The 26,389-nt window shown below is 35.5% G+C and overlaps 1 protein-coding gene across 1 annotated transcript in view; it reads left to right on the plus strand.

The window, feature by feature from the left end:
* The window catches only part of LAMA2 (laminin subunit alpha 2), a 559,790-nt gene that overhangs the window by 294,846 nt on the left and 238,555 nt on the right, over positions 1-26,389 (plus strand). Inside the window, exons 18-22 of the mRNA XM_064294826.1 lie at positions 6,619-6,705; positions 12,185-12,396; positions 16,182-16,288; positions 21,203-21,383; positions 24,823-24,959. Of these exons, the coding sequence (XP_064150896.1) occupies positions 6,619-6,705; positions 12,185-12,396; positions 16,182-16,288; positions 21,203-21,383; positions 24,823-24,959 (724 nt within the window). The remainder of the gene's footprint in view (positions 1-6,618; positions 6,706-12,184; positions 12,397-16,181; positions 16,289-21,202; positions 21,384-24,822; positions 24,960-26,389) is intronic.

Here is a 26,389-nt window from a genome sequence, read left to right on the forward strand (position 1 = left end):
GGGGACAGTGATAATGCACTTATAAATCCTAGATGTTTTGTGTTCACAGGTATAAAGTCTTTTAAATTTATGAAAACATAGAAAATTATCATAGTTTAAATGCTCAGTCATGATGGGAAAAATCCATTTTAATCTAAAAACTTGAAATGTTTTTTGAAAAAAATCATTGAACAGTGAGACACATAAAGAACTAGAGAAACTATCATCCATTTAAAAAAAGAAACTTAAAAAACATTATTTCTGTTGTAAACTGAGTTAGAAACTTTGAATATTCACATATAGTCAAGAAGTGGAATTAGAATTTTCACAGGTTATTCAGAAAAAAGAGCTAAAGGTTGCTGCAACCTTCATCTAGAAGTGTATGGCTTAGTGATAAGTTTGCCTTGGTGATTTATCTATTTAATCCTTGGTCATAAATCTTATAGATCACAAGCATTTTGGCTGCAAATTTCTTAAATAATATTGCTAAATAAATCAAATGTGTAGAGAGAGAGTGATAGATTGGTATAATTATTATGATGTATGAATACAGACAAGCATATAATATTTAAGTTATATATATATATATCAACTTTGTCAAACATTTACAGTGTCGGCTGTTTGCTTGGCTTTCTCATCTTGCTGATGTATATATTTTAGCTATATATTGTAACTAGGTAGTGAAATTCACCTCTGGAGAAGCAAATACAATTGTAAATGTTTCAAATGTTTTAGATTCGTTAATTTTTGGCCTCAAACAGCTTACAGCTTAAATAGGGCATGAAGCCGACACATGAATTTCTGCCCTTGAACACTTAGGATGTGCTTGGGTAGATAGTATTATTGAAATGTTACAATTTTATCAGTTGTATAACAATAGAAATATTCTTGGTGTAAGACTGGTTAGCAAGTAAACCTTCAATAAATTCTGTCAATAGCATTGTAAATACTACTTCTTTACATGGGACAGGAATCCTAAAACTTAACTTTTGGAAAAAGAGAACACTTGTACAGCTGACTTTGGGGCTCACTCAAAGGGTCACATTGAATTACTGTTAATATTAATACTTAGAGAAATATAAATATTCTAAGGCAAAAGATAAATATGAAGGAACATTTAATACAACAATAGTCTTTAAAAATCATAGTACTTTAGATATCTTAGAGTAATTTCCTACCATTGTTTTAGGTCCACATGGGTGATTACAATGAATCTTATTGATCCCGTATATCAAAGAGGAAAACTGAAGTCCAGAGAAATTAAATGCCTTAATTGTGATCGTACGGCTTGCTTGAGGCAGAACCATTATTAGAATCTATGTATTCTGATTCACCTCTCTGTGCTTCTTCCACTGGGACTATAGAAATACAACTACAGAGATATTGAAAAGAACCAAAAAAAAAAAACAAACAAAAAATAAATAGTAATAATAGAACTTAGTAGACAAACTGCAGATATTCAGTGTTAAAATGAGTCTAGAGTTTGGCAAGTTATGCTAACCCAGATCTCAGAGACTAGAGCATGGTGAGATAGTGTAAACTGGGTTATTTAACTTTCACTAAATGACTTAAACCCTGGCAGCGTAGTGGTTAAGAGCTACGGCTGCTAACCAAAAGGTCGGAAGCTCGAATCCACCAGGTGCTCCTTGGAAACCCTATGGGGCAATTCTACTCTCTTACGGGGTCGCTGCACGTCAGAATTGACTAGACAGTGACGGGTAACAGGGTAAATGCCTTAAACGTTAAATAAATTCATATGGTGTTGATAGTTGCCCGTGAGTTGACATCGACTCATTGCAATCCCATGTGTGCAGAGTAGAGCTGCTCCATAAGGTTTACAAGGCTATGACCTTTTGGAAGCAGATCACCAAGCCTGTCTCCCAAGGCACTTCTGAGTGGGCTCGAACTGCCAAATTTTCAGCTAGTGGTCAAGTACTTAATCATTTGCACCATTCAGAAACTCCCAAATCCACATACCCTGGTAAAAATTCTAAAATATTACTAAATTGTAGCTATAATTTACTGTTGCAGCATGCTGAGTATTCGCCTTCATACTTTTTAAGTATGAAAAGGCTTTTCATATTATCCCCATTTTGCAAATGGGAAATTCAGGTTTAATTTTAGAAAAATATACACAGTCAGAAAAAACCCGTTTAATTACAAAATCCACTTGCAGACATTTAAATCAGATTTCATAGTATTCGAGGATAATTAAAGAAATAATGTTTTTCCTTAATGAGTGTCCTATGAATAAGTAGAGAAGAGATTGAACTGAAGAAGGAAACACAGAGAAAGTTCAGAAATTTATGTGTCCCAAGCCAAAATCATGAAGTAAAAGTTTTTACTTCATTTTTATGCTTCTCTTTTCAGTCCTCTACCCCTTTAATAGTTATTCTTGGGCATCCTTATTATCCTTAATGGTTAGGTGTTACAGCTGCTAACCAAAAGGTCGGCAGTTCAAATCTACCAGGTGCTCCTTGGAAACTCAATGGGGCAGTTCTACTCTATCCGGTAGGGTCACTATGAGTCATAATTGACTTGATGGCAATGGGTATAGCTTTCTCACTGACATTTAGCAGCAACTCACCTGTTTTAGCTTCTCTTTCCCTACCCCATGTGCCCAACGTAAATGTTAGTTAAAAGAAATTCTGCCCCCCTATTATATATGCAAATACCCTGATCTGTCCAACCCTAATGATTTTTTTTTTTTTAATGATGGAAATTTTTTGCCTGTGACTAGAGGAGTGGTTGTTTCATATCAAACCAAGAGGTAATTCAGCATTTTGTATCCCAAATACATGAGAATTAAAGAAATATAAAATACTTTCACACAATTACTTAATATGTGTTTCATTTTATCTTAAGGGTATTGGAATAGCCATACATGGGACCACTTTATGTTAAGACTGAATTTGAGGATGCACAGGTCTTATTATCAGTAATTATTGAACTACTATTGAACAATTGATTTGCTTTTAGCTTTTGAGTTCTCTGAATCATTTACCTGTTATTTCCTCTTACATTGGCTGCAAGAAAGCCCAAGGCCCTATGCTGACCCACTGCTATCAAATGAACTTACTTTACAACATGTGTTTTGCACTCTGAATAAACCCTTGACTTCATCTTTTTTTTTCTTTTTAGTGTTATTTTCTCTTAGCATTATTGAATCAGTTTTACCTTAATGTATATATTTATTAATAAGAAACCTGTTGCCATTGAGTCGATTCTGACTCATAGCGACCCCATAGGACAGAGTAGAACTGTCCCATAGGGTTTCCAACGAGAAGCTGGTAGATTCGAACTCCCAACCTTTTGGTTAGCAGCCAAGCTCTTAACCACTGCACCACCAGGGCCCCGTATTTACTGATAAGTTGAATTAAATTATTTTTGTAACAAAACTAATTTTATCTGTGTGTATATATTCATATACCTATCTATATATATTCATATACATATTTATATGCATACGTATATTCTCATACATACATAATTACACATGCACACATATATAAATGGATCAGTATACATATTAAAATATATTTTCTACCATTTAAAGGGACTATTTCCATGTGCAGATTCTTACTATTTTTTTTTTTCCAGCAGTAACTTCTTTTTCTTTCCCCTGTTTGTGAAAATACGTGCTGTTCTTGGATTTCTTGTGTCCTATGTGGCATTGGGTAGATAATCCGGAAGGAGAACATTCTCTCTGATGGTGCGGAGCTGACCCATTAGAGTTAAATGACATGATCTTGGAATCACTTGAAGTCAATGGTGATCTCAAGTTCTCTCTTCCTGTCATAGGACAGCTAGCTTCATGTTTTGGCCAAATTCAGAGACAAGTCATTACATTTGCCAATTGAAATTTCGTAGACATTTCTCAATGTGCATGTTTATTTCCCATTCTAATTTTACTGTTGTTGAATGCCATCTTCTGCCAAGGGTATAACTGCAGTTGCAGCTATAAGGAAGTGAATCTTTATGTCATTAAAGAATGTTGAAGCACAAATACAGACATTTTATGAGTAGGTTTTATTTAGATGCATCAGATCAAGTATTTTTAGTAATAAAAGCTTCAAGTTGCTTAATTCCTACTAGTGGACTTAAAGACATTTTTGGTTGTAGGGGGTGTATCAGATTACAAATCAGAAATCCTGTATCCCATTCAAAACTTTGCTAGTATATAACTTTGGACAAGGAAAATGGTGCCCACCCCAAACAGCTCATAGTATTATTGTGAAAATGAGATGGAATTATTTGTAAAAATACTCTGAGATTGTAAAGAGCTAGTCAAATCTAATGCATTCTTATTCCTTAATTTTTCCTGAAAAAAGTATTGATTTTTGTCAGTGAGCACATTTTACTTTATTTCTGCCATTTCTAATTGACTCGTGAGTATATTTAAGAATTTGATTTCTATTTTTATAAATGGAGTTAAAGTGTCAAGAGCCTTGTCAACCACATTTGATGTGACTTATGGTAAATTGACTTAGGATTTAGAATAATAATAATAATTATCATGGTTTTCTTTCAGTTACTGTTGTCCCACAGCAATGGGAAACCCAATGTTTTCAGTTGGAGTCACTTTCTCCATAGATGATGAGATAGTTCTAGAATGCCACTTTGTGAAGACATACATGTACTTTCGATATTTGTCAAATAGATATATTAAATTCAGTCTTCTCTTTTTGCATCTGAAAAGAATAGCAAATAACTGGATGAAGATGGGGGAAAACATCCTGTTTCTATTCATTTTTACATGTGCCTATTTTTTTATTCTCTTCAGTAAGGAGCCCTGGGGATGCAGTGGTTAAGCACTCAGCTGCTAACTGAAAAATGGGAGGTTTGAACCCACCAGTAGCTCTGCAGGAGAAAGATGTGGCAGTCTGCTTACATAAAGACTTACAGCCTTGAAAGTCCTATGGGGCAGCTCTACTCTGCTTTACAAGCTTGCTATGAGTTGGAATCAACTCAGTGGCACACAAAAACAACAACATTCTCTTCAGTGCATTCACCCTGCTGCCAGGAAAATCCCCCACAGTGAGTCCCTTTGGGTCATGGGTTCCAAGGCCAGGTGTGCCTTGGCTTTGTTGCTAGTGGCAGCCACCAGAAGCCCCTAAACATGGAAACTTTTATCTGGAAAATAGTTGTAAGTTCAAAATATCCCCAGCCATGCTTTTTCTCCTTGCCCCACTAGTTCATTTAGATTTTCCACTGAGTTGAGATTTTTAAAATAATGGACCTAGTTGGTTCTAATCACTTTCTACTATCAAAAAGTAAGAATCGTTAAATCTTTGCATGAGTTACTAAGCCAGGGGAATATTATTCAAAATTAGCACACGTGATCTGACTTGTACAAAAGCTAAGAAAATATTTCAGAGTCACCTAGTGTCAGGAGCAGAATGAGATCAGGACTAGAAGTACTTAATTTGTTGTTCCCTCCTTAATTCATTTAGCCATCAAGCAAGCCCCTACTGAATTGTCCTGTCATATATAATAGAAAATAAATCTATTTAGGGAAAACATAATGGGAGAAAGAGTAATTGGGGGCATTTTCTTTTAAAATGGTGGAGCAGCAGATCTCACAGAATTCAAATTGTCGATGGCTCTTTGGAGAGCCAGCAGATGACCATATTACAATGTGTCAGTCTCATGGTAAGGTTCAGACAGGAAAGGCGTCTCTCACAAGACAAAGCAGTATGACCAGAATTGAACATGTTGTTGAAGTCTTAAGCTACTGCATAATTACTCCGCAGGTTCTGACTTGGCGTTAACTCTCTTAACTCAAACCCGAACTGGAGATATGTGCAAAGAGACAGACAATTTTGACACATGCCAAATAATCAAACCCATTGCCTTTGAGTCAATTCTGACTCATAGGGATCTTATAAGACAGTAGAACTGCCCTCAGAGGGTTTCCAAGGAGCAGCTGGTAGATTCAAATTGTCAGCCTTTTGGTTAGCAGCCAAGCACTTAACCATTCCACCATCAGGGTTCCAAAATACTCCAGAGGTATGAAATGGCAAGGTGTTTTGGTTTATTTTGTTTATTGTAAGTTTAGGCAGAGTATGCACACTTGATCTCTTCTGGAAGCTTTTCCAAGGATTCATCAGCATAACTGGTATGCTTATGAGTACACACATGCCTGCACACACCCAGCCATGGTAGTTGTACTTACTGCAAGTCGGGATGCCCCACCTCCGCTGTCACCACCAGTACCATGTACTGAGTGTTCCAGAATCTCTAACAAATTGCTCTGGGCTGCTTTGAGCTCAGAGGGATTTGGCTACTACACAGAAAGTATGTAAGGCTATGTCTGGCCAGACCTGGGGAATCCCTAAAAAGCAACTGTACGTTTCCACTTGTTACTGATGATCAACGACCCAGAACAGTCAAAAGTCAGTTAATAACATGTCACAGGAATATAGCTCTCCACTGGGCTATCTTTACGTCTGCAGAAATAGCAGTGTCATTTCATCCTCTATTGGCCAGATTCTAATGTCTCTCTGTGAGACGAGAATGACCAGCCTGTACACTTTTGTCACAGCAGTGCTGGTGAAAGAGAAATGAAAATATGCTGCTAATGACTTTGTGTACGTGCTTCTTCCTTGTCCCTGTTGTCACCCAACAACATCAACATAGCTTTAGCCCGACGTGCCATTTAGACCGGAGTCTTGGATTGATCTGTGATGAATGCCCTGTCGGGTACACAGGCCCACGCTGTGAAAGGTAAGCATGCACTCCACTGTCTTTCAAAATGATTTCTACCTTGGGACTTATAAAAGCATTATCATCCTCTGCACTACCCCAGAAAAGCTGCCACACTAGTGAGGTGAAATAAAGTTTCTCATCATACTTGTCAAACAAATCCATTATATTTTTGTAGTTTATTTATTCTGTAGAAATTGCTCTATAAATCTCCATTCACCTAAAGAATATTTGATTAATGTTTTAATTTTAAAGGTTAAGCATTAACCTACAATCTTTTTAGAAAGTATTGCTCAAGTGGAAAGTCAGGGGCTTTAAGATTTATCTTACTGTCTATGTTGGCACCATTTATTTTTCATAATTAGCTTTTTGTCCTTAAAATGTGGCTTAAATGTATAGTTCATAGTTCAGCAAGTGGTCCATAATTTACCTTGAATATATTTGAAAATAGAAACAAAATGTAATTTATTATCATGATTTATATTCTCTTCTAATTACTTCTCAGCCAATATATCCCTGTAGATTTTACTAGATTGCTTTGCAGTGGAACCGTGGATATTAGTTTATGTAATTTGTGTGCTTATTTTTCCTCCTGAAATGTTTTTGAAGAAATGGTTCTTCTCTATATTAAGTGTCAGTATGAAAATGCTGCTAACTTCCCCTTGATATCTTTGCCAAACATGACAAGCTTTGCTTTACCACTGAAAATAGTTGCCTTTGCTGCCACTGCTGTGGGAGCGGAGGAAGTGACCTGCTTTCGCCCATCATCACCAAGGCTAACCCTGCAGGAGTCTATTTATGCCTATCCACTCTGTGTTCTTGGCAGACCTCACCCCGTTTCACCCAGGGTGCATAAAATTAATGAAGCAGGAGCCAATCCCCCAGAGAGAATTTAGCTAGCAGCCAGTTGTCTTCGAACCAAGTGCCAATGACAGTTTCTAACAGCAACAAGTACTATTTGTGAGTATGACAGCCTCTGTAAATTAGTATGGAAGAACAGAACTGGAATAAGTAGGATTTATTTGCAGTGAAACACATGGAGAAATGGGAGGTCTTTAACTGTGTTAAAGAGAGAGAGAGAGAAAGAATGGAGAAGGTGTATTTTACTACTTACTATAATGGGAGAACGTATAATTGCCAAGACAGATTTACATCAAATGCCTCATCCCCCAGCTCACTACAGGCAACCCTTTTTTTTTTTAAGCAAGTAGAAAATGACAACTGCTCTGTCATACAAGGCCATTAAATCTGCTTATCTAGGTGAGCATAGTCTCTGATGCATTTATATCGTTTTGCTTCATGCCCTGTATTTTCTGTACATGTTAGACAATAGTTTGTGAACCATCTACAGTTCAGTATCCTACATTTTATTAAACAAACATCTGTTTAGCAACTACCACGTGCTAGTCATGGAGCTGGATGTCGGATATAAGCAGAAGCATCATATCATCCTTGCCCTCAAGTAGCTCACATCTTTATTTAAAGTGGGTGAGAATGGTCACGTGAATTCTGGAGAGAATCTTAATCTGAATAATAAAAATCACAAAGGAAGCACAATTTACTGTCTAAAATCCTTATTAATCTATTTAAGAAGAAGATGGAAACATGCATCTGCAGTTTAGCAAATGGCACATCGTATCTCCAAGTCAAATTTTTCAATAACAAATTACCTTAAACTATTAATATTTTTTTTATTAATATAGAGAAGACGATGCTATATTTTGCTAGCCAGTATTTGGATTAGAGCTTTCCAGGAATATTTAGGATTCATCATTTCTCTATGTTTATATGACCCAAAAAGTCCATAAGATGGATCCAAAATATTAGGAGAAACATTTTTTGGATTTGTATGTTGAAGTAGAAGAAAGGGAGAATGTTCAGGGTAAGGAAAAGACACTGGGTTACATTGAAAAATCTTGTCGTCAAAACTATTCTAAGTCATTTGTGGAACCAGTTTATGTGTCTCTCACAGATTCAGCATTTTAGAAACTAAGGCAGGTAAATGTTGCAGCTGACTAGTTGTAAAATAAATCATTCCTGTATATAAAGCAGGAAAATATAAAACAAATAAATAAATAATCCAAGGCAAGGCTTTCCAAACTGTAAATGTTCCTAGAACAATGAATTCTGTGAGAATTCCTTGAGAAGTTTGAGAAGTCCTTATTGTCATGTTAATAGTTCTAACATGTCCAGTAATACAATACGTGCAATGTGTTAACTTAGCCTTTCCTAAACTTATATGACCGTAAATTTAAATTCCCTGTTTCTCTTAGGTAGCACGTATATCAGACTATAGGGCAGGTAAGCGGTGGCTAGACCTTAGAATCATAATCTCAGTCAAATTTAAGTTTTTTTTTTTTTTCCTTTTCTCCTACTACCCTGGCTGGAATCAAAGCTCTACCAAACTTACCTAATACCAAAGTGTGTGTGCATGTGCGTGTGTGTGTATTGAGAGGACAAATGGTTGGGTCAACTAGTCCTGAGCCATTTATCCAAGCATGTTTCTGCTTACATATTTCTTTCTTCTGTCCTACTAATAACCTCTCCCTTCAGACCTATCAACTCTCTCCACTACCTTCATAGCAGGCTTAGGGATACAGGAATCATTTTGCTTCATTCATTCCACACTGAGATCCTATAGCTATACTCTCCTCACTTCTCCTGCATTGGTTTGCTAGGTTGGCTAACAAATTACCAGAAACTGACTGGTTTAAACCAGCAAAACTTTATTCTCTCTAATTCTGGAGAATGAAAGTTCAAAGGGAAAATGGAAACACGCTGTCGGCAGAACCATGCTCCCTCTGACAGTTCTAGGAAAGAGCCTTTCCTTGCCTTTTCCTAGCCTCCGGTGGTTGCTGGCAATCCTTGGCGTTCCTTCACTTGAAGCTGCATCACTCCAATTTCTGTCTCTGTCTTGACACGGCTGGCGTCCCTCTTGTGTGTCCGTGTAGAACACAGGTTTTAGAACGTAGCTACAGATTTTAGCCAAAAGTTGATGAAAAGACAATTGATCAAATGAGATAAAAATCCCATCAATGTTGTTGCTTCCTTTTCTTCCCGCTGTTCCCCTACCCTGTCATTTTCTTTTGCTCTCTTCTTCTAATATTGTTCCTAAATTATCAGTAGCAACCAACATGTAATATAATTACGTGTGTTATCTGGAGTCCCATTTACATTTAAGGTGTCACTTTATAAAATATGACAACTTGATTTGAAAAAAGTTAAGAATTGTGGAAAAGAACTTTGATTTTGCTTTGTCAAAATGTTTATCTCTAGCAAGGAATTCATTTAACTATCTATTTAAACTGTCTTTATTCTGCCTTCCACATGAAAATGAGATGGCTTGAAATTTCAAATTGCAATTGGTTTTTGGTAGAGTGAAAAATCTGAGGCAGTAGAAAGGTCGAAAGGACTCTGATATATACTCATTTTTTAAAATTTCAAATGAAATGTTTTCATAAGTTTCTAAGAATATTATTTTATGGTATAAATGCATGCACACACATACACCAGGAATAAAACCTGAATGTACGGTAGAGAATGGTACTTTCAGTAAAGTGGCATATGAATTATCTATCGTGTATATTCACAAGTTTTCATATGTCCTACAACAAAAATAAAAGACACATGCCTCTTCAGTTTCTCCTCAAACTTTTTTTTTCCTGTAATGTATGAGAATTTTGGCCTGTATTAATTAGTATTTATGTTAAGAAAAACTCCCAGAGCTTGTTACATAATGCCATCTCTCCTGAGGGCGATAAGTCATTTTGAAGAAAGTGAGCTGAAAATAATGGGTTTTCGTTGGCTATAATAATGATCATTTTATGTCTTCATTCCAGTGGAGCAAAATCTCAGCTCCTAGTGGTAAACAAAATGAGATGTGGATATACATGTACGTGATCATAAGTCCTGAGTATCAAATAAGGCAAGAAGGATTGGGTGAAAATTCAAAAGGATATTCTTATTATCTATTGAACACTGCTTCTGAAAGTATTGTGGGGGAACTTGATGCATTAAAATGTTAGTTCATATTTTATGATAGAGAATTAACAAGCAATTCTATTTGTGAGTGACATTATGCTTCCAAGTAATATTATAGAAATGTCTTCACAATTTTGTAACATGTTTTGTGAATATAATTAAAATCTCCTCATTGAAAAAATTATGATAAAAGCTTAAGCCTATGAGGTTATTATGGCACCTATAAATTTTCCAGAAAAGTTAGAATAATCACTTTATCTGTCCAAAATTTGTGGCTTTGACATATAATTGTGATGTTATAGAAGTTTCTCCAAAATAATGTACCGAATTTAAACCATTTCTATTTTAAATGGTAGACAGCATGTCTCAAACCAGTGACTTCCATATCTGTGACTACATGAAAATAAAAATAGTTTACTACTTGAGGGAATTATATCCCCCCATGTTGTTTTTGTTTCCCTTCAGTTTTGACCCCTCCTGCAAAAGACTTTGTATTCTGATAAGATGGTAGAGATGACAGAGCTAGGCTGACTATAAGACTTTAGATACCCTGTTTTATTTCTCTGTTGGCAAGTATGGCTTAATATGAAGCATGAACAAATGCAACTGAAAGAGAAGACTGACCAGAATATAAATAGGTGCTGCCTATAAGGTTGCATTTTTATACGGGCACATCTATACATTGGTCACTTTGAGTGTCATTTTAAAGCGTAACATTGACTCAAGGAAAATTTGACACTATAATTTTTTAAATCTCCTCTGCCATGCCTTAAAAATGAATGAACTTCTTACGTTTCAATATTATGCAAAATAGTATTTGGTCATTAAGAAAAAGAAAAGACCAAGAGTTTGCTAATATGGGGTTGTGGGCACAATGGTACAATTAAACAATGGCATATTACCTCAATATGCTGGCATACTTTCTCCAGCTTCCCACTAGTAAAGACTCTTCAGTGAAAATCTGCAGAGATATTATTTTGGTGAGGACTCAGATAATAATGAGAATATTTTTGAGTCATAATTTTCTATTTAATAAATTCAGAAGTCTCACTACTGAATTTTCTTGTGAGCCTGTTCCCTTATAACAAGCTCTTGCTGCAACAACAACAAAAAAGCATGAACTTTACATATTTGTACAGAAAACACCCAATTGGAGTGGATCCATATGATGTGTTGTACTACAAAGGCTTTCCAACATGGGCCTGGATTCCTCCCGAGTGTCAGCAGCAGATTTCTTACTATGCTTCAGTCTCATCTTGAGTGCCAGTGACAAGATTTCTCTTTTTTTTTCTCCTGGCTGAAATCTAATTACTAAAGGGGCTGGCAGGATTTCATCTTGTATCTACGCTGCAGTTTTTGGGAAAAAAAAAAAGAAAAAAATTTTTTTTAATCACCTTGCATTTGAGAAAAGGAACCCTTAAAAGAAAAACCTAGCATCTTGGGAGATGGGTAATGTGAAGAGTCTGTAAACATTGTCAACGATGAATCTCGTGACCTTCCCCCTAATTTTTCACCTTAGGTGTGCAGAAGGCTATTTTGGTCAACCATCTATACCTGGAGGATCATGTCAGCCATGCCAATGCAATGACAACCTTGACTTCTCCATCCCTGGCAGCTGTGACAGCTTGTCTGGCTCCTGTCTGATATGTAAACCAGGTACAACAGGCCGCTATTGCGAGCTCTGTGCCGATGGATATTTTGGAGACGCGGTTGATGCAAAGAACTGTCAGCGTAAGTCCTGAACTATTGATGCCCCTGACAGAATTGATGAATTTTACCTCAAAGTAGGTGACGAGCTCTTGAGTGGGGACTGAAGAGTAGGAAATTATGCGTAATACATATATGATAGATGCATAGCATAAATACAGAGTCTGCATATTCTAAAATATTTCTTGACAATGGCTAATAGACTAAATTCTCTGAAAATTACTGCCTTGCTGAAGTGTTTTTCAAAGGATACGTATTGGAATGGAGATTTTAAAATGAATTTTATGACCATAGCAAGAAGAAAAATTGGAAATTAGGTAGGCCCCATTTTCACTTTTCTGTTTATCTCAACTCCAAACCTTTCTTTGAAATAAATTTATTTGCCCATACCTGTCAGTGGGCGATAATGGGTTATGCCTTCATATGTGCGCTTCGCATTCTTGTATTTCATAACAGGTGTAAACATCCTGTCTATAATTTCACATACTGACATTTATATATTGTTGAGTGATTAGTCTTCACCTTAGGAGTAGTCATAGAATACTACTTCTGTGCTTTCTTTCTATAAAATTAGCTACCATACAGCTTCGTCAGTATTAGTAGATTCCACCCCTCATCTTCACCCTCTTAGCTGTATTTTTCAGTGTTCCATAGAATCGATAAATCCTTTATACTAGTGATAATACAATATGTAAAGGAGATCTTGTCATGGAAAGTCTAATGGAATGCAAGTCCACATTAGCACACAATGAGTTGGAATCGACTCGACAGCAGTGGGTTTGGTTTTGGTTTTGGCCGTGTACCACCACCACCAGACCATCTACTGTTGTTATCTCTAGTCAAATTAGTTTATGAGACCACCCAACAGTTTATTTCTGCCAATGTTATTAAGTAAGAAGAGGCTCTCTAAAGCATCCAGTTCTATCCCAGGACCTGCAGAATTGTGGAAACTGTTAAAAATGTAGTCTCTCTTATAGTCTCTGCTGTAAGCACCAAACATCTGGTAGGATACCACATTTCAATAAGAGGACAGGAAGTTGAGTGCCAGGTTTTTTGTTTGTTTTGTTTTATTTATTTTTGTCATTTAAAAATGACTTTGTTGAATCAAAAACAAAACACTCAAGGTCTGTGTTCAGCCATGGGATCTCTCAGGAATAATTCCTGTCTATTAATTCCTGTAAATCAATACATTTTTAAAAGCAAAGTTTCCAACAGGCTCAGAAGTGCTTTTTGAACACCGTAGCACCTGCATAAAATCATAGGGAGCTTAAGAAACTCTTTCACTCAAATAGCTCATTCAGAAGTGACCCTAGGCAAGATACTTAACCTCACTAAGACTCAGTTTTCTCATCTACAAAAAAGATCATTAATTTTCTGTGAGGATTTAAGGACCTAGCACATAACAAGTACCCAGTAAGCCTCTTATTACCTGAGGATACTCATCCATGGTAGCTGTATTGGTAGTAGTACTTGTAATAATCATGAGTATCAAAGTTCAGTAATTCTAGGGCCGTGTTAATCATAACATGGCCTCTTTCTCAGTTTTCCAATGAACATCTCCATAAAAATTGAGGAGATAGTTCCACACATTTTATTATGGTGAACTGGTGATCTGTGGCATAAAGTCATAAGAACATGTGGAAGAATGTGTGAAACATTTTTTAAACCAATATCAATTTTTATACCATTTAAATAAAATTTAGAAATATAAGAAACACATTTATTATTAATTATATATTTTTTCTATATTTATAATAGCTGTTCTATGCATAGGTGGTAAGCTCTCAGAAAAGAAAATTCATAAAATAATCTATTATTTTAGTTGCCTTTAGGTTTGTTCATTAAAAGTATACCACCACAAAGAAATATGGTTTGCTGTATAAATTTGTGCATATTGTTTGTGCCACACTTTTAAACTTAAAATGCCACTAAGGTTATTCTATATTACTTTTTGCCAATATTGCATTCATTAATTGCCATCATATTTATGGTAAATTTAATATTATATCTGCTACTTTAAGAAAAAGTGACTTCTAAATTCTAAATTATTTAAGAATTCTAAAATGTATGTGTAGTATGCATAAGAAACTTTCATAAAGTAAAACAAAAAAACTTGTTGCAGTCAAGTCAATTCTGACTCGTAGTGACCCTATAGGACAGAGCAGAACTGCCCCATAGGGTTCCAAGGAGCGCCTGGTGGATTCAAACTGCCGACCTGTTGGTTAGCAGCCAAGCTTTTAACCATTGCGTCACTAGGGCTCCCATAAAGTACATGCAAAAATTCTAGTTTCCAAATACAAATGTATATTTAAAAAAAAAAAATCTTTTTTTAGCCTTTTCTCACACCCCAGCTATAAACTAACTACCCTTAGGCTGTCACCTGAGAAAAACGTCTGAGTGCTCTAAGGCAAGTTCTCAATGGCCAATGCATTGGCATCAAGTTAGCAGTCACTAAAGGCCAAAATTTCCTGCAAGAAAAATCGATCAGTTTTTCAAAAAACAGAAAAAGAAAGTGAAACCTGGATCCAGATGAACAGAAGAATAGGATAGGCTGAAGGAGTAGTTATTTATAGTGTATTTATAAGCTGTGGCCAAATCAAAATATTCAGACATTATACAAAAATTACCAAAGCCATCTATGAATAGTCTAAACCCCTATGTCATCTCTCCCTTATATTTTTATTCTGGTATTAATATAAGTATAACCAAAAAAAAAAAAAAAAAAAAGCCCATTGCTGTTGAGTTGACTCCAACTCATAGCGACCCTATAGGACAGAGTAGAAGTGCCCCATAGAGTTTCCATGGAGTGGCTGGTGGATTCGAATTCCAGACCCTTTGGTTAGCAGCTGTAACACTTCACCACTACGCCACCAGGGTTTCCAACGTACCACTAAAAATACACTTGTAGAGTACAGGGCAAGCCATTAATTACTGTTCTCTTTAAAAAAAAAAAAAAATTATTATTTTTTTTTTTTTGTGAACAGGGCACTTAAGTTTTAGGCTGATTTGTTGTATTTCAGAATAACATTAGACAACTTCACCACAGAAAAATGACAAAAAGATTTCTTAAACTGCATATAGTTTCTATCTTTGGAGATTGTATATAATTTTTTTAAAATAAGAGTTCTTCCCCCCTCAAATTATAATGCTATTTACCTATTACACTAGAAAATATATATTGTTTAACTTATATACTTTTCTAATTTTAAAGGTATATATAGTTATTTGGCCTCAAGCTCATTTTTTTGAACTTAAAAACTGGTACATAGTAAATAATCATTCAGGTGAAGAAATTAATTAATATGTTGCTTGAATAATGGTGATATTAATATTATGCTATGGGTTCTATTAATTTGGATAATTTCTCAAAATTATAATTTCAATGTAATTATAATATTTAATATTTTACTCCATTCTATCTATGAAGAAGTGTAACAGCTTGAGGAGTGATAGAAAGGGCAGGGGACTGGTTTTCTAGACTCAGCTATATCACCTACTATTCATGTAGCTTTGTATAAATTATGGCTGATTTGAGCTACACTGTCCTCATTCTCAAAACTGGAATCATGATGATATTAATATTTCCATAGCATATGACGTGCCAGACATGGTGCTAAAACTTTCAGTGAATTATAACTATGGCTTGTAGAGTTGTTGTTAAGGATCAAATGATATAACACGTAACACAGCATTTAGCAAAGCAGAAAACGTAGCTGTGAATGTTGTATTTGGAGAATGCTATTATTTAACAAGCCTTCTAAGATGATTAGGAAGTTTTTCCTGACCACAGATCACTGCCCTCTTTGCAGCCTGTCGCTGTAACGTCAACGGCTCCTTCTCCGAGGTTTGCCACGCTCGGACAGGGCAGTGTGAATGCAGACCCAATGTGCAGGGATGGAAGTGCAATGAGTGCAAGGTATGGATGGAGGAGGCGCTGACCCGGAAGTGTTTCCTCCTTGAAATATTTTAATGGCTGTCAGTGGCATGTTTTATATGCCTTAGTGTATTGAAAGAAGAGTAAAAAATTATCTAACTTTACATGTGAAATTACTGTCGTCGGCGAAAATTTTTTCAAATTAGAACAAAATTTGCCACATGTTATCGTTTGACCTTCATCCTATATTTCCCTGAGAATGAATTTGTATAATATTTGCTGTAAGTCAGATGTTTCTGAAATTACAGCAAAAATGCCATTCTACAGAGAATAAGCACTCTTTCCTTTGCTTTTATATGTTTGGTAGAATACAATGTTTCTCCTTTTGCTTTTAGCAAGCATGTTCTTCTACTTCTATCCTTTAAAAATTAGTTTCAAAGAGTATTCTACTTAATAAAAGTTTTTGTAAAGAAACCAACGGAAGTATTTTTTTAGATACATCATTTTGCTAAAATGAAATATTTAATTAAACTATGTTGCCCTTCATAGAGGTGATGGATTTGCACTTGCCCTTTCATTTAAATAAGTGTTATTGGTGATAAGGATTGTTAAGCAGAAGCAACAATTTCTTAGATGTTAAACTAGCCTTTCTGTAGGCAAATTTGAAAATATCAGTTCCTGTCTCTTGAATAATACCTTATGCTCTCATTTTTTTTTTTTTTTTTTCATTTTGTTTTCCTGTTGGCTTTGAAAGGCCAACATGTGGTGGGACCCAGAAAAGCGATTCTGTGTGTTATGTGACTGCGATCCCGTTGGCTCTGTGTCACCGCAATGTGACCTGACAGGACAATGTGCCTGTAGATCAGGCTTCGTAGGTAAACTGTGCAACCTCAGCAGGCAGGTGCACCGACAGAAGGAGCAGCCACAGAGAACTCAACGAGTGCTGGGGTCTCCTCAGAGGTGGGATTTCCACAGCTCCAGCGGGTGCCCACGGGGAGCCTATCGGGCCCTGGCTCCGGTAATCCCAGAGGCACTGCATGGCTCATGCCTCAGCATGTTGTGCTCAGTGTGTGGCGGCTGACGTTCCCTGGTGGCATTTTACCAAATGACAGTTGCTAAGTGTGCAAATTGCAAATGCAAAAATTAGATTCTGTCTGATTGAAGCCTTGCCTTTTAAAAATAACTCTCCATATGCTTTAAAGGTTATTCAGTTTCATAGGTTCATGAAAGTTTCAGTTACCCATTGATTTATATAAATCAAAAGAAAATTTATTTGTTGGAACATATATTTTTAGAAGTGGAAGGGTTTTCAAGCATTATTTGCAGCAAACTCATTTATATGAAAGAATAAATGAAGGGAAGTCTGGCAAAGAAAGTGACTTGCCCAAGGTAATTCAGCCCGTTGCTCACAGCTGATTTTGTGCATTTTTTCCTTTCTTCATTCCATTTTTCTTCACCATTTAGACATTGTCCACATATTTTATATTCTCACGTTACTGCCTGGCATTTCATCATATTTAATGATTTGATACATTTCCACATCATAATTTTGCTCCTATATACAACAAATAGGGCCCTGGTGGCACAGTGGTTAAGAGCTTGGCTGCTAACCAAAAGGTCCGAAGTTCAAATTCACTAGCCGCTCCTTAAAAACCCTATGGGAACCTCCAGGGCAAAAAAAAAAAAGAAAAAACAACAACCCTGTGGGGCCAGTTCTACTCTGTCCTATAGGGTTCCTATGAGTCGGAATCAATTCGAAGGCAACGGGTTTTTTGTTTTGTTTTTGGTTTATATAATAAACACAAAAAACACATTTTCATACACCATAAAAATGTACAACATACATGAAGTTAAAAAAAAAAGACAAAAACCAAACCTGTTGCCATCTGGTCAATTCCAACTCATTGAGCAGGAAGGTTCTAGTTCCTTGTAATATCAGTCATTGGCTGGAATAAGCATGACCTGGTTTTGCTCCTGTGGTGAACCTGAAGAGATGAAACTAGGTTGTTAATCATCTACCCTCCCACTGCAGGTTCTCTTGCAGGGAAATCTGTTGAGGTATCTCCAGGGGTGTTTCAGAGTAGTAGTGGGAACAGCGCATAAGACATGCACATGGAAAGTTCTTAGTAAATATTAGGTATTATTACTATTGTTATTAAATGAAATATTTTAAAATCATTTGTTTCTCTTAAAACAACAAATGAACTTAAGGTAAAAGAAAGGGCAGTAACTGATCAAAGCATCTCCAAAGTATGAAATTAGCAGAAAATAAACCCCCTCGTTCATGCCCGTTTCCTACTTTGCACAAAGCAATCTTTTGTCCTGACACTTTTTTTATCCCAAGGAAGTATCTTTAATAAAGGCCACACAGACTTTGAAGCCAGGCTGTCTGATGTAGAATTCTGACTCCACAACTGACTGGGTGACCTTAGGCAACTCACTTACCCTTTCCGAGCCTCAAATGGTGGTGATAATAATGCCTGTCACAGGGTTTTCTTCAGGATTAAATGAGTTCATATTTGTAAAGGGCTTTAGAACAGTGCTTCGCATACAGTAAGCACTATATAAGTGCTAGTTATTATTATTACTCTGAGTAAGAAGAATTTCCTACTGAGACTTGACTGGCACTAATACCTCATTAATATCAGTTAATCTCAGTTACTGACAAGGGATGTTTGCTCCTTAAATTTATTTACCAAGTGTGTTTTCCATAGCCTTGGAAATAAATTTTTGAATACCAAATATATTAAAATTTTGATATTTCTGTAGTATTTAGTTTGTTGTGACCAGCTTTTAAAACTACATTATTTAAATACTTGAAAAGTATGGTAGAGACATTTCTTCTTATGTACTTCCTTACATAATTTGCTTTGGATTTTTTTTTTTAATGATAACTATGACTTAGAAGCTCCTTTAGTATTTTCTTGGTTGATACATTTTATATATGCATATATATTTATGCATTATACATATATTCTAAGTGAAGAAAATCTAGGAAATAAAGACTAATGTAAAGTAGATATCTGCTACTCAGATTAAAAGTTTTAACACATGTTCTAGTCACTTTTCTATGATATATGTTTCAATTTTGTGTCTATGTGGGATTTTTGTTTTTATAGGTATGTAATTAGAATCATAGTATGTAATTGGAATCATAGCACATATATGATTTTGTATCCTGCTTCTAAAAGTTTTACTTAATGCTATATCCTAAACATATTTGTATCATTAAAACAGCTTCAAAACAGGATTTTAATGATTATATATCATTTCATAGCATGAATGCATCATAACTTATTCAACTTATAATTATAACATTGACCATGGAAGTGTCCCTACAGTTTCTGTGATGAATAATGCTGCAACGGCCATGCATGTGTGTTAACCTTTGTCCCAGTTTCTAACTATTTCCCCAGGACAGGCATCTGGAATTTTACATTGATTTCCATTATATAAATAAAAATGCTTTATTTTTTTATTTTGCTTTATGCAGTTGAATTTAATTTCAAAATAATGTATTACAGCATTTGTTACAATACTTATACAATTTCTTATTTTATCATATAATGAAATCTGGATTAGAATTAGAAATAAAAATGAGTCAGCAGTAAATATAAAGACTGAATGATTCTAAAACTCCATCAAACCATTTACTTAAAGGAAATAAAACTATTATTAGCTATGGTCATTTTAAAAGCCTAGTTTTGAGTGTGATTTTGTTTTCTATCATTTGTGTTGGATAATTAACACGAATGGCAACAGCACAGAATGAGGCTTATTCAGTTCTCTTTGGGTGGTTCCCATTAGGAGGCAAGATTTATTTTTACCATGAAGTAATTATTAAGTCTAATTTTCCAAAATAGGAATTATTTTTACAAAGAAGTAATTATTAAGACTAATTTTTCGGATTAAAATATCATAATAATGTGACATACTTTCTATTTAAAAAGACCTACTTTACATAGAATATAAGCTTTTCATTGTTCTTCTAGGAGTGATTTTTAATCCATCAGCATTTTTAAACATAGTCACTCTAGGCCTGATAATATGTATTGCAAGAGACTCAGCCCAAGCTAGTCATGCAGACCTGACTATAGCTTGTTACAAACATATACATAAGAGGAAGTCATAAGAGAATGAAAGTTTCCCTTCACCTCTCTCAATCTGGTTCTTTATACACTTTCTCACAAATCAGCTTGCATTGTTAGCAATAAGCTCCTCAAAAACTAGATGTTTGTGTAACCAATTGTTTTGTCAGTGTAGGCGTAACCTGTGAGTTACATTTATAATGTGATTCCTATGATGGCAGCTAGAATTATTTATAGATATATGGCAAAAAGTAGATAAAATATAAGGGGAAAATAAATTTTAATTTTAAGCTGCTGGTCAATAATATTGAGAACATTTTTACCAAGTAGAAAAAGTTAATATGATCTGAAAGTAATCAGTTCAAATAATTAGGGATGAAGCAAGTAAATTTTTCAAATAAAACTGGGATTACCACCCCATAGATTATTTCCAAATTGCTGATAGAACCTTGGGAAGTATAGGGAAATGCTGGTGAAAATCTAACAGAAGGAAAGATAGTGCCCTACTTCTGTCATTAGCCCCAATGGGATTTTAAAGTAATTGAACGCTTCTTTGGTGGCCCAGTGGTTAACGGCTACCACTGCTAACCAAAAGGTTGGCAGTTCAAATCTACTGGACACCCCTTGGAAGCCCTTTGTCCTGTAGGGTTGCTTTGAGTCAGAACTGACTCGAGGGCAATGAGTTTTTTTGGACATACTAGAAAAGTCCATTATATTAAGTGACAACCCAACTGTAATAACTTCAAAGAAGAACCCTGATAACCCATAGATTCTTCTTTTTCTGCCTGATCTTTTGGTGCTGTGCATTGTATTTTATTGCTAATTAATTAATTTAAATGTAATTTGTCTCCATTGTCTTCTACGCCAGCCTGAAACTTTCGGCCTACAGTCAGCAAGGGGGTGTGTGCCCTGCAACTGTAATTCCTTCGGGTCTAAATCTTTTGATTGTGAAGAGAGTGGACAATGCTGGTGCCAGCCTGGAGTAACAGGAAAGAAATGTGACCATTGTGCCCATGGCTATTTCAAATTCCAAGAAGGAGGATGCACAGGTCTGTAAATAAGACTTAACTCCTATGTACTTGTCCTCTGGGTTGGTGTCTTGTCTTCTGTAACAGTTTGTTCTTCATAGTTCCCAGAGGCTAAAGGAAGTGCACATTGGCAACAAATGTATGATACAAAATATTCGACTAGATAAGTAATTATATACTTAATAATTCAAATTAATTAACAAATGTAATACATTGCAATTTGAAATGTTGTTGTTATGTGCTGTTGAGTTGATTCCAACTCATAGTGACCCAATAGGACAAAGTAGAACTGCTCCATAGGGCTTCCAAGGAGCAGCTGGTAGATTTGAACTGCCAACATTCTGGTTAGCAGCCAAGCTCTTAATCACTCTGCTACCAGGGCTCCAGCAACTTGAAATAGTGCCTTGTAAGTGGGTTTTTTGGTTTTGAAGTAACTGTGGTTGCAAGTAATAAAAAACTGATAAAAAGCCTCAGCAAATCCCGATTTGTGTCCCTTCCTGACTATGACCTCAATTCAGCCAGTCCCTCAAGGTGGCTACAGCTTAAAAGTCAAATATTCCTTTTTTTCTGGGTGCTAAAGCTAACTTGGAAAACCTGGTGGCATAGTGGTTAAGTGCTACAGCTGCTAACCAAAAAGGTCAGCAGTTTGCATCCACCAGAAGCTCCTTGGAAACTATGGGGCAGTTGTACTCTGTCCTATAAGGTCACTATGGATCAGAATTGACTCAATAGCAATGGTGTTTGTGTGTTTGTTTGTTTGCTTGCTTGCTTGTTTGCTTGTTTGTTTTTAAAGCTTTCTTTAGCTCTACTCCTAAGCTATTACAGTTAAATTTTTCCCTTTCCTTTTGGGGAAAAAAAAAAAAAAATTGGGATAAGGAAAACAGAAGTTTTTTGTTTTTCTAGTTAAAAAAATGTTTTCATCTATTTTCAGGAGCATTGAAAACTGTGATGTTCTGAGAGAGAAACAGGTTGGCTCTAGATAGTTTTTAGTTCATGAGAAAATGCAGGCAAGGGGGTCTCCAACCATGATTGCCTTAAGCAGTATTTTCATATGTCTAGCCCCAGCCTTCCCATAAATATTGACTGAAGAAAATAAGAAATAGCACACTATAGATGGAATAAAGATTGAATGTTAACCTTAATTTATATGCTGCTAACTTAGAACTGAAAGCCCTGGTGTCATAGTGGTTAAGTGCTACAGCTGCTAACCAAAAACCTGGTAGCTCGAATCCACCAGGTGCTCCTTGGAAGCTCCATGGGGCAACTCTACTTTGTGGTATAGGGTCACTATGAGTTGGAATTGACTCGACAGCAATGAGTTTCACTTAGAGCTGGCCCTTATTCCTACAATCACTAAGTTGAATGTGACCTTTGCTTACTAAACTCACTGATTCAGCCTTGATAATTCTCCTGTACCCTCAGCAACATGATAAACACTTGATAAGATTTTAAGACATTGTTGTCGACTATTGTAGCATAAAAAAAAAAAAAAAAAAATTTATTGTAGCAAATTTATGTCAGAAACAGCAGGAATAACGCTTAAAATTACTTGAAGAGCCAATACTACTCAGATATTCTCAAGAACTTTCGCTATACTTTTTATCATAAAGTCACATTACAAATTATTCTACATGTCGTAAACGTAGATCCTCACGGAATCCATTTGTAATCGTCAATATCTTATATATTAAAAAATTTTAAAGCTGCATTTTAAAATATACTCTGTTCTGTTCTTTAAACCAAATTCTCACTAACATTTTCACTTAATGTGAATTAATGAGATGGACCTTTATATTCAAATAATATCCACTACAAGAAATTAATTAATGAGATGGAACTTTATATTCAAATAATATCCACTACAAGAAATTATAAATGGGGCCAAAATATTATTTAAAATTATGAAATGGTGATAACGTGTGGACTTAGTAAGCATTCTAACCCATAGAAACAGAACAGGAAAAAAAAAAAAAGCATGAAACAAGCAGAATAGCGTAGTTGAGGCCATGACTTGAGACAGACGACCTGGATTTATCTAGTGGCTCCACCAGGAAGTGGTTATGTCGCCTTGACTGGTTGACTTAGCCTTGCTATCCCACTGCAAAATGCATCTATTAAATTACGTATCTACTGCATATGGTTTGGTGAGAATTAGTTTAATTAATGGCTATAATATTTTTAAAATAGCACTTGGCACATAAGTGTTACGTAAGTGTTTATCGTTATTTCTGTATGAGTATTATTAATCCTAGTAAACATTCTATCTTTTGGCAGGGAGAAACTAGCTAATTAATCAGATCTTTTTCCCATTTGGTATTATAATTCCAGTGAAAAACTATTCAGAGAATTTCTATTCGTGAGTAATGATTTGAACTCTCTTAAGACATAAGACATTCTTCAACACATAAATTTAAATATAAAGTTAACTATTTTTTCTTCTTAATGAATGGTACATATAAAATAAATCCTTTGACTTAAAATTAGCAATGACAATAGTAGTAACAAAAACAACAATTACTAACATTTATTTAGTGCCAAATTTTTTATTATGTGTCAAGCATTGTGTTAAACATTTTTCACAGCTGGTATGGAATGCTGTGAGCAGTGATAACTGTGATCCCTTAAAAAGCTAACTTAATCAAATATCCTAATGTATTCAGTTAAAATGATTTAATCATTATATACCAATCAAAAGGTCTATAGCTTAGTAGCTTGGTCAGTTGTAATGAATAAGTGAAATACACTCTTTATCTTGGATGATCCTGACTATCTCTTCGAACCTTACCTTTGCATCCTTTGAGGAAATGCAGTGAATAATGATGAATTTTGCCCTCTTCATGTGTCACAACATATCAAAGTAAATGAAGAAGGTATTGGAAAGAAATAAGGCAGGTGGTAAATAAAACTCAACAGATATCTTTCATATACTGGTGGTGTCTATAACCTATTTTTAAATATTTGCAAAACTAGATTATCCTGATGTGTGGCATTTGTGATTACATCCATGATATTGTAATTTAAGAAACCTATTAAGCTTATTGACTTTTTGTTGCAAATAAGGGCCATCCACAGGCAGGAAAAGTTAGTCTATATAGCATAGAGACTTTAGTAATGAACTTAAACATAGAAACAAAATTTTAACTTTCTAGCACCTAGGTAATACAATTAGCATGGAATCTGATACACTGGTCTTCCTTTTCCTAAACGTATCTGAAAAGCTGGAAATGCTTTAACTTTTGAACTCATTAAATTAAATACAACATGCATCTACTGAACAACTGCTTTGAGAAATACACTGTACTATGATATAAAGATGAATGAACTTAGTTTTTTATTTTCAAGGAGTCTTAAACGTAGTGTGGAAAATAAGATAACACAAACCTCCACAATAATATTTTATGTCAAATGTTGCTTTTTTTTTTTTTTGCTCTTCTTTGTTCTCCCCTTTCCACCTGTGAAGCTTGTGACTGTGCTCATCTGGGTAATAATTGTGACCCCAAGACTGGTCGATGCATTTGCCCTCCCAATACTGTTGGAGAGAAATGTTCTAAATGCGTACCCAACACCTGGGGCTACAGCATTATCAGTGGATGTAAGGTAAGTAATCAACTTTATTTCTCCTGGTAAGACTTTAAAGTTCTCTGCTGGCAGAGTTTTGCAGTTGGACATCACAGAACTCAAATTATATTACACCATCGTATAAAACTATGAATATCATGTGATTGTAGTAGAATTATGTCCATCTTTCTTTGAGATCTGGGAATTTTTTCAGTTTAGAGTTTTCCAATGTTTTTTCCCCCAACTTCATGGAATTTCATCTCATACATTCACACATTAGTACTCAGCTAAAAACTCAAAAGAACCTGTCTGCCAACTTCTGGAGTTCTGTCTATGTGCAAAGCCCTCCATTTTAGACACAAATTCTGTTTGCCCCGTAAATTCTAGCTACCTCAGCCTCTCCAAACTTCACTGTCTGACTCTCCACTCAGCTGTAGTGCTGGGTCTTGTTCCAGTTCTTCCACTCTGAGTTGCAACCTAGAAACAGCCCCCATTTGCAACTTTATTTCTCTTTAGTCAGAAATCACAGTCCTGTGCTTCCTAATATCCTGCCTCTGAAAACTGTTGTTATTTTTAAAATTTACACCATTATTTATATTTATTTGGTTTACCATTTTTTATGGCAGGAGAGAAATTATTCTAGGAGCTAATTCTTCACTGACAGAAAAGAAACAGATATTTAACTTTTCAACATCCTGAGTGTAGGGTACCTCTGGGACACTTGCCTAGCAGGAAATTAGAAATGTGGAATTAGAGTTCAGCAAGGATGTTTGTGTTAGAAATTTACATACATTGATCATATGTAAGTAATTAGAATCCTCCGGGAATGTATAAATTTCAAAAAAAAGAGGGTCGAAATGGAGCACTTAAAAGATGGCCAAGGAATGAAGATCCTTCATGGAAAATTGAGAAGCAACAGCTTAAAAAAGAGCAGGTAAACCATGTAAGTGTTGTAAAATCTAAGGAGGAGAGAATGTTCAGAGGAGAGAATGTTCAGTGCCAAATGCAGTGCCGAAGGCCAAGATGGTTAGGGCTTAACTGTGTCCATTAAATTTATGAGCTTTAAATAAATCAGGGCATTGCTGATGTGAGAATCCTTCCAACTGATCATATTTGGCTGAGGAATATTGGAACGTGATGAGCAAATGTAGCCTCTTTGGACCCATGGTAATGCTCTTTAGAGATTCACACTAGTTTTCTCTGCTTATCATACACAAAACAGTAGAATCCAACCATTTTTACATGTCTGATAAAACATCTGAGTATGGTGATCTAGAAACCATGGAGGAGAGCAGGAATACCAGTGATAGGGCAAGTAAATTCAGATATTTGACTAATTAGACAAGTGATTAGAGAAAATGAAAACTAGAAGGACTCTCATTTTTTGTCGTCAGTGGCAGTATGGAGCTTGAAGTTCCACCCAGCAGTATTTTTAGAAACAAACAAAATTCCTCAAGATATTCAGTTTT

This window comes from Loxodonta africana, chromosome 1 (assembly GCF_030014295.1).
Source record: "Loxodonta africana isolate mLoxAfr1 chromosome 1, mLoxAfr1.hap2, whole genome shotgun sequence".
Taxonomy (NCBI): domain Eukaryota; kingdom Metazoa; phylum Chordata; class Mammalia; order Proboscidea; family Elephantidae; genus Loxodonta; species Loxodonta africana.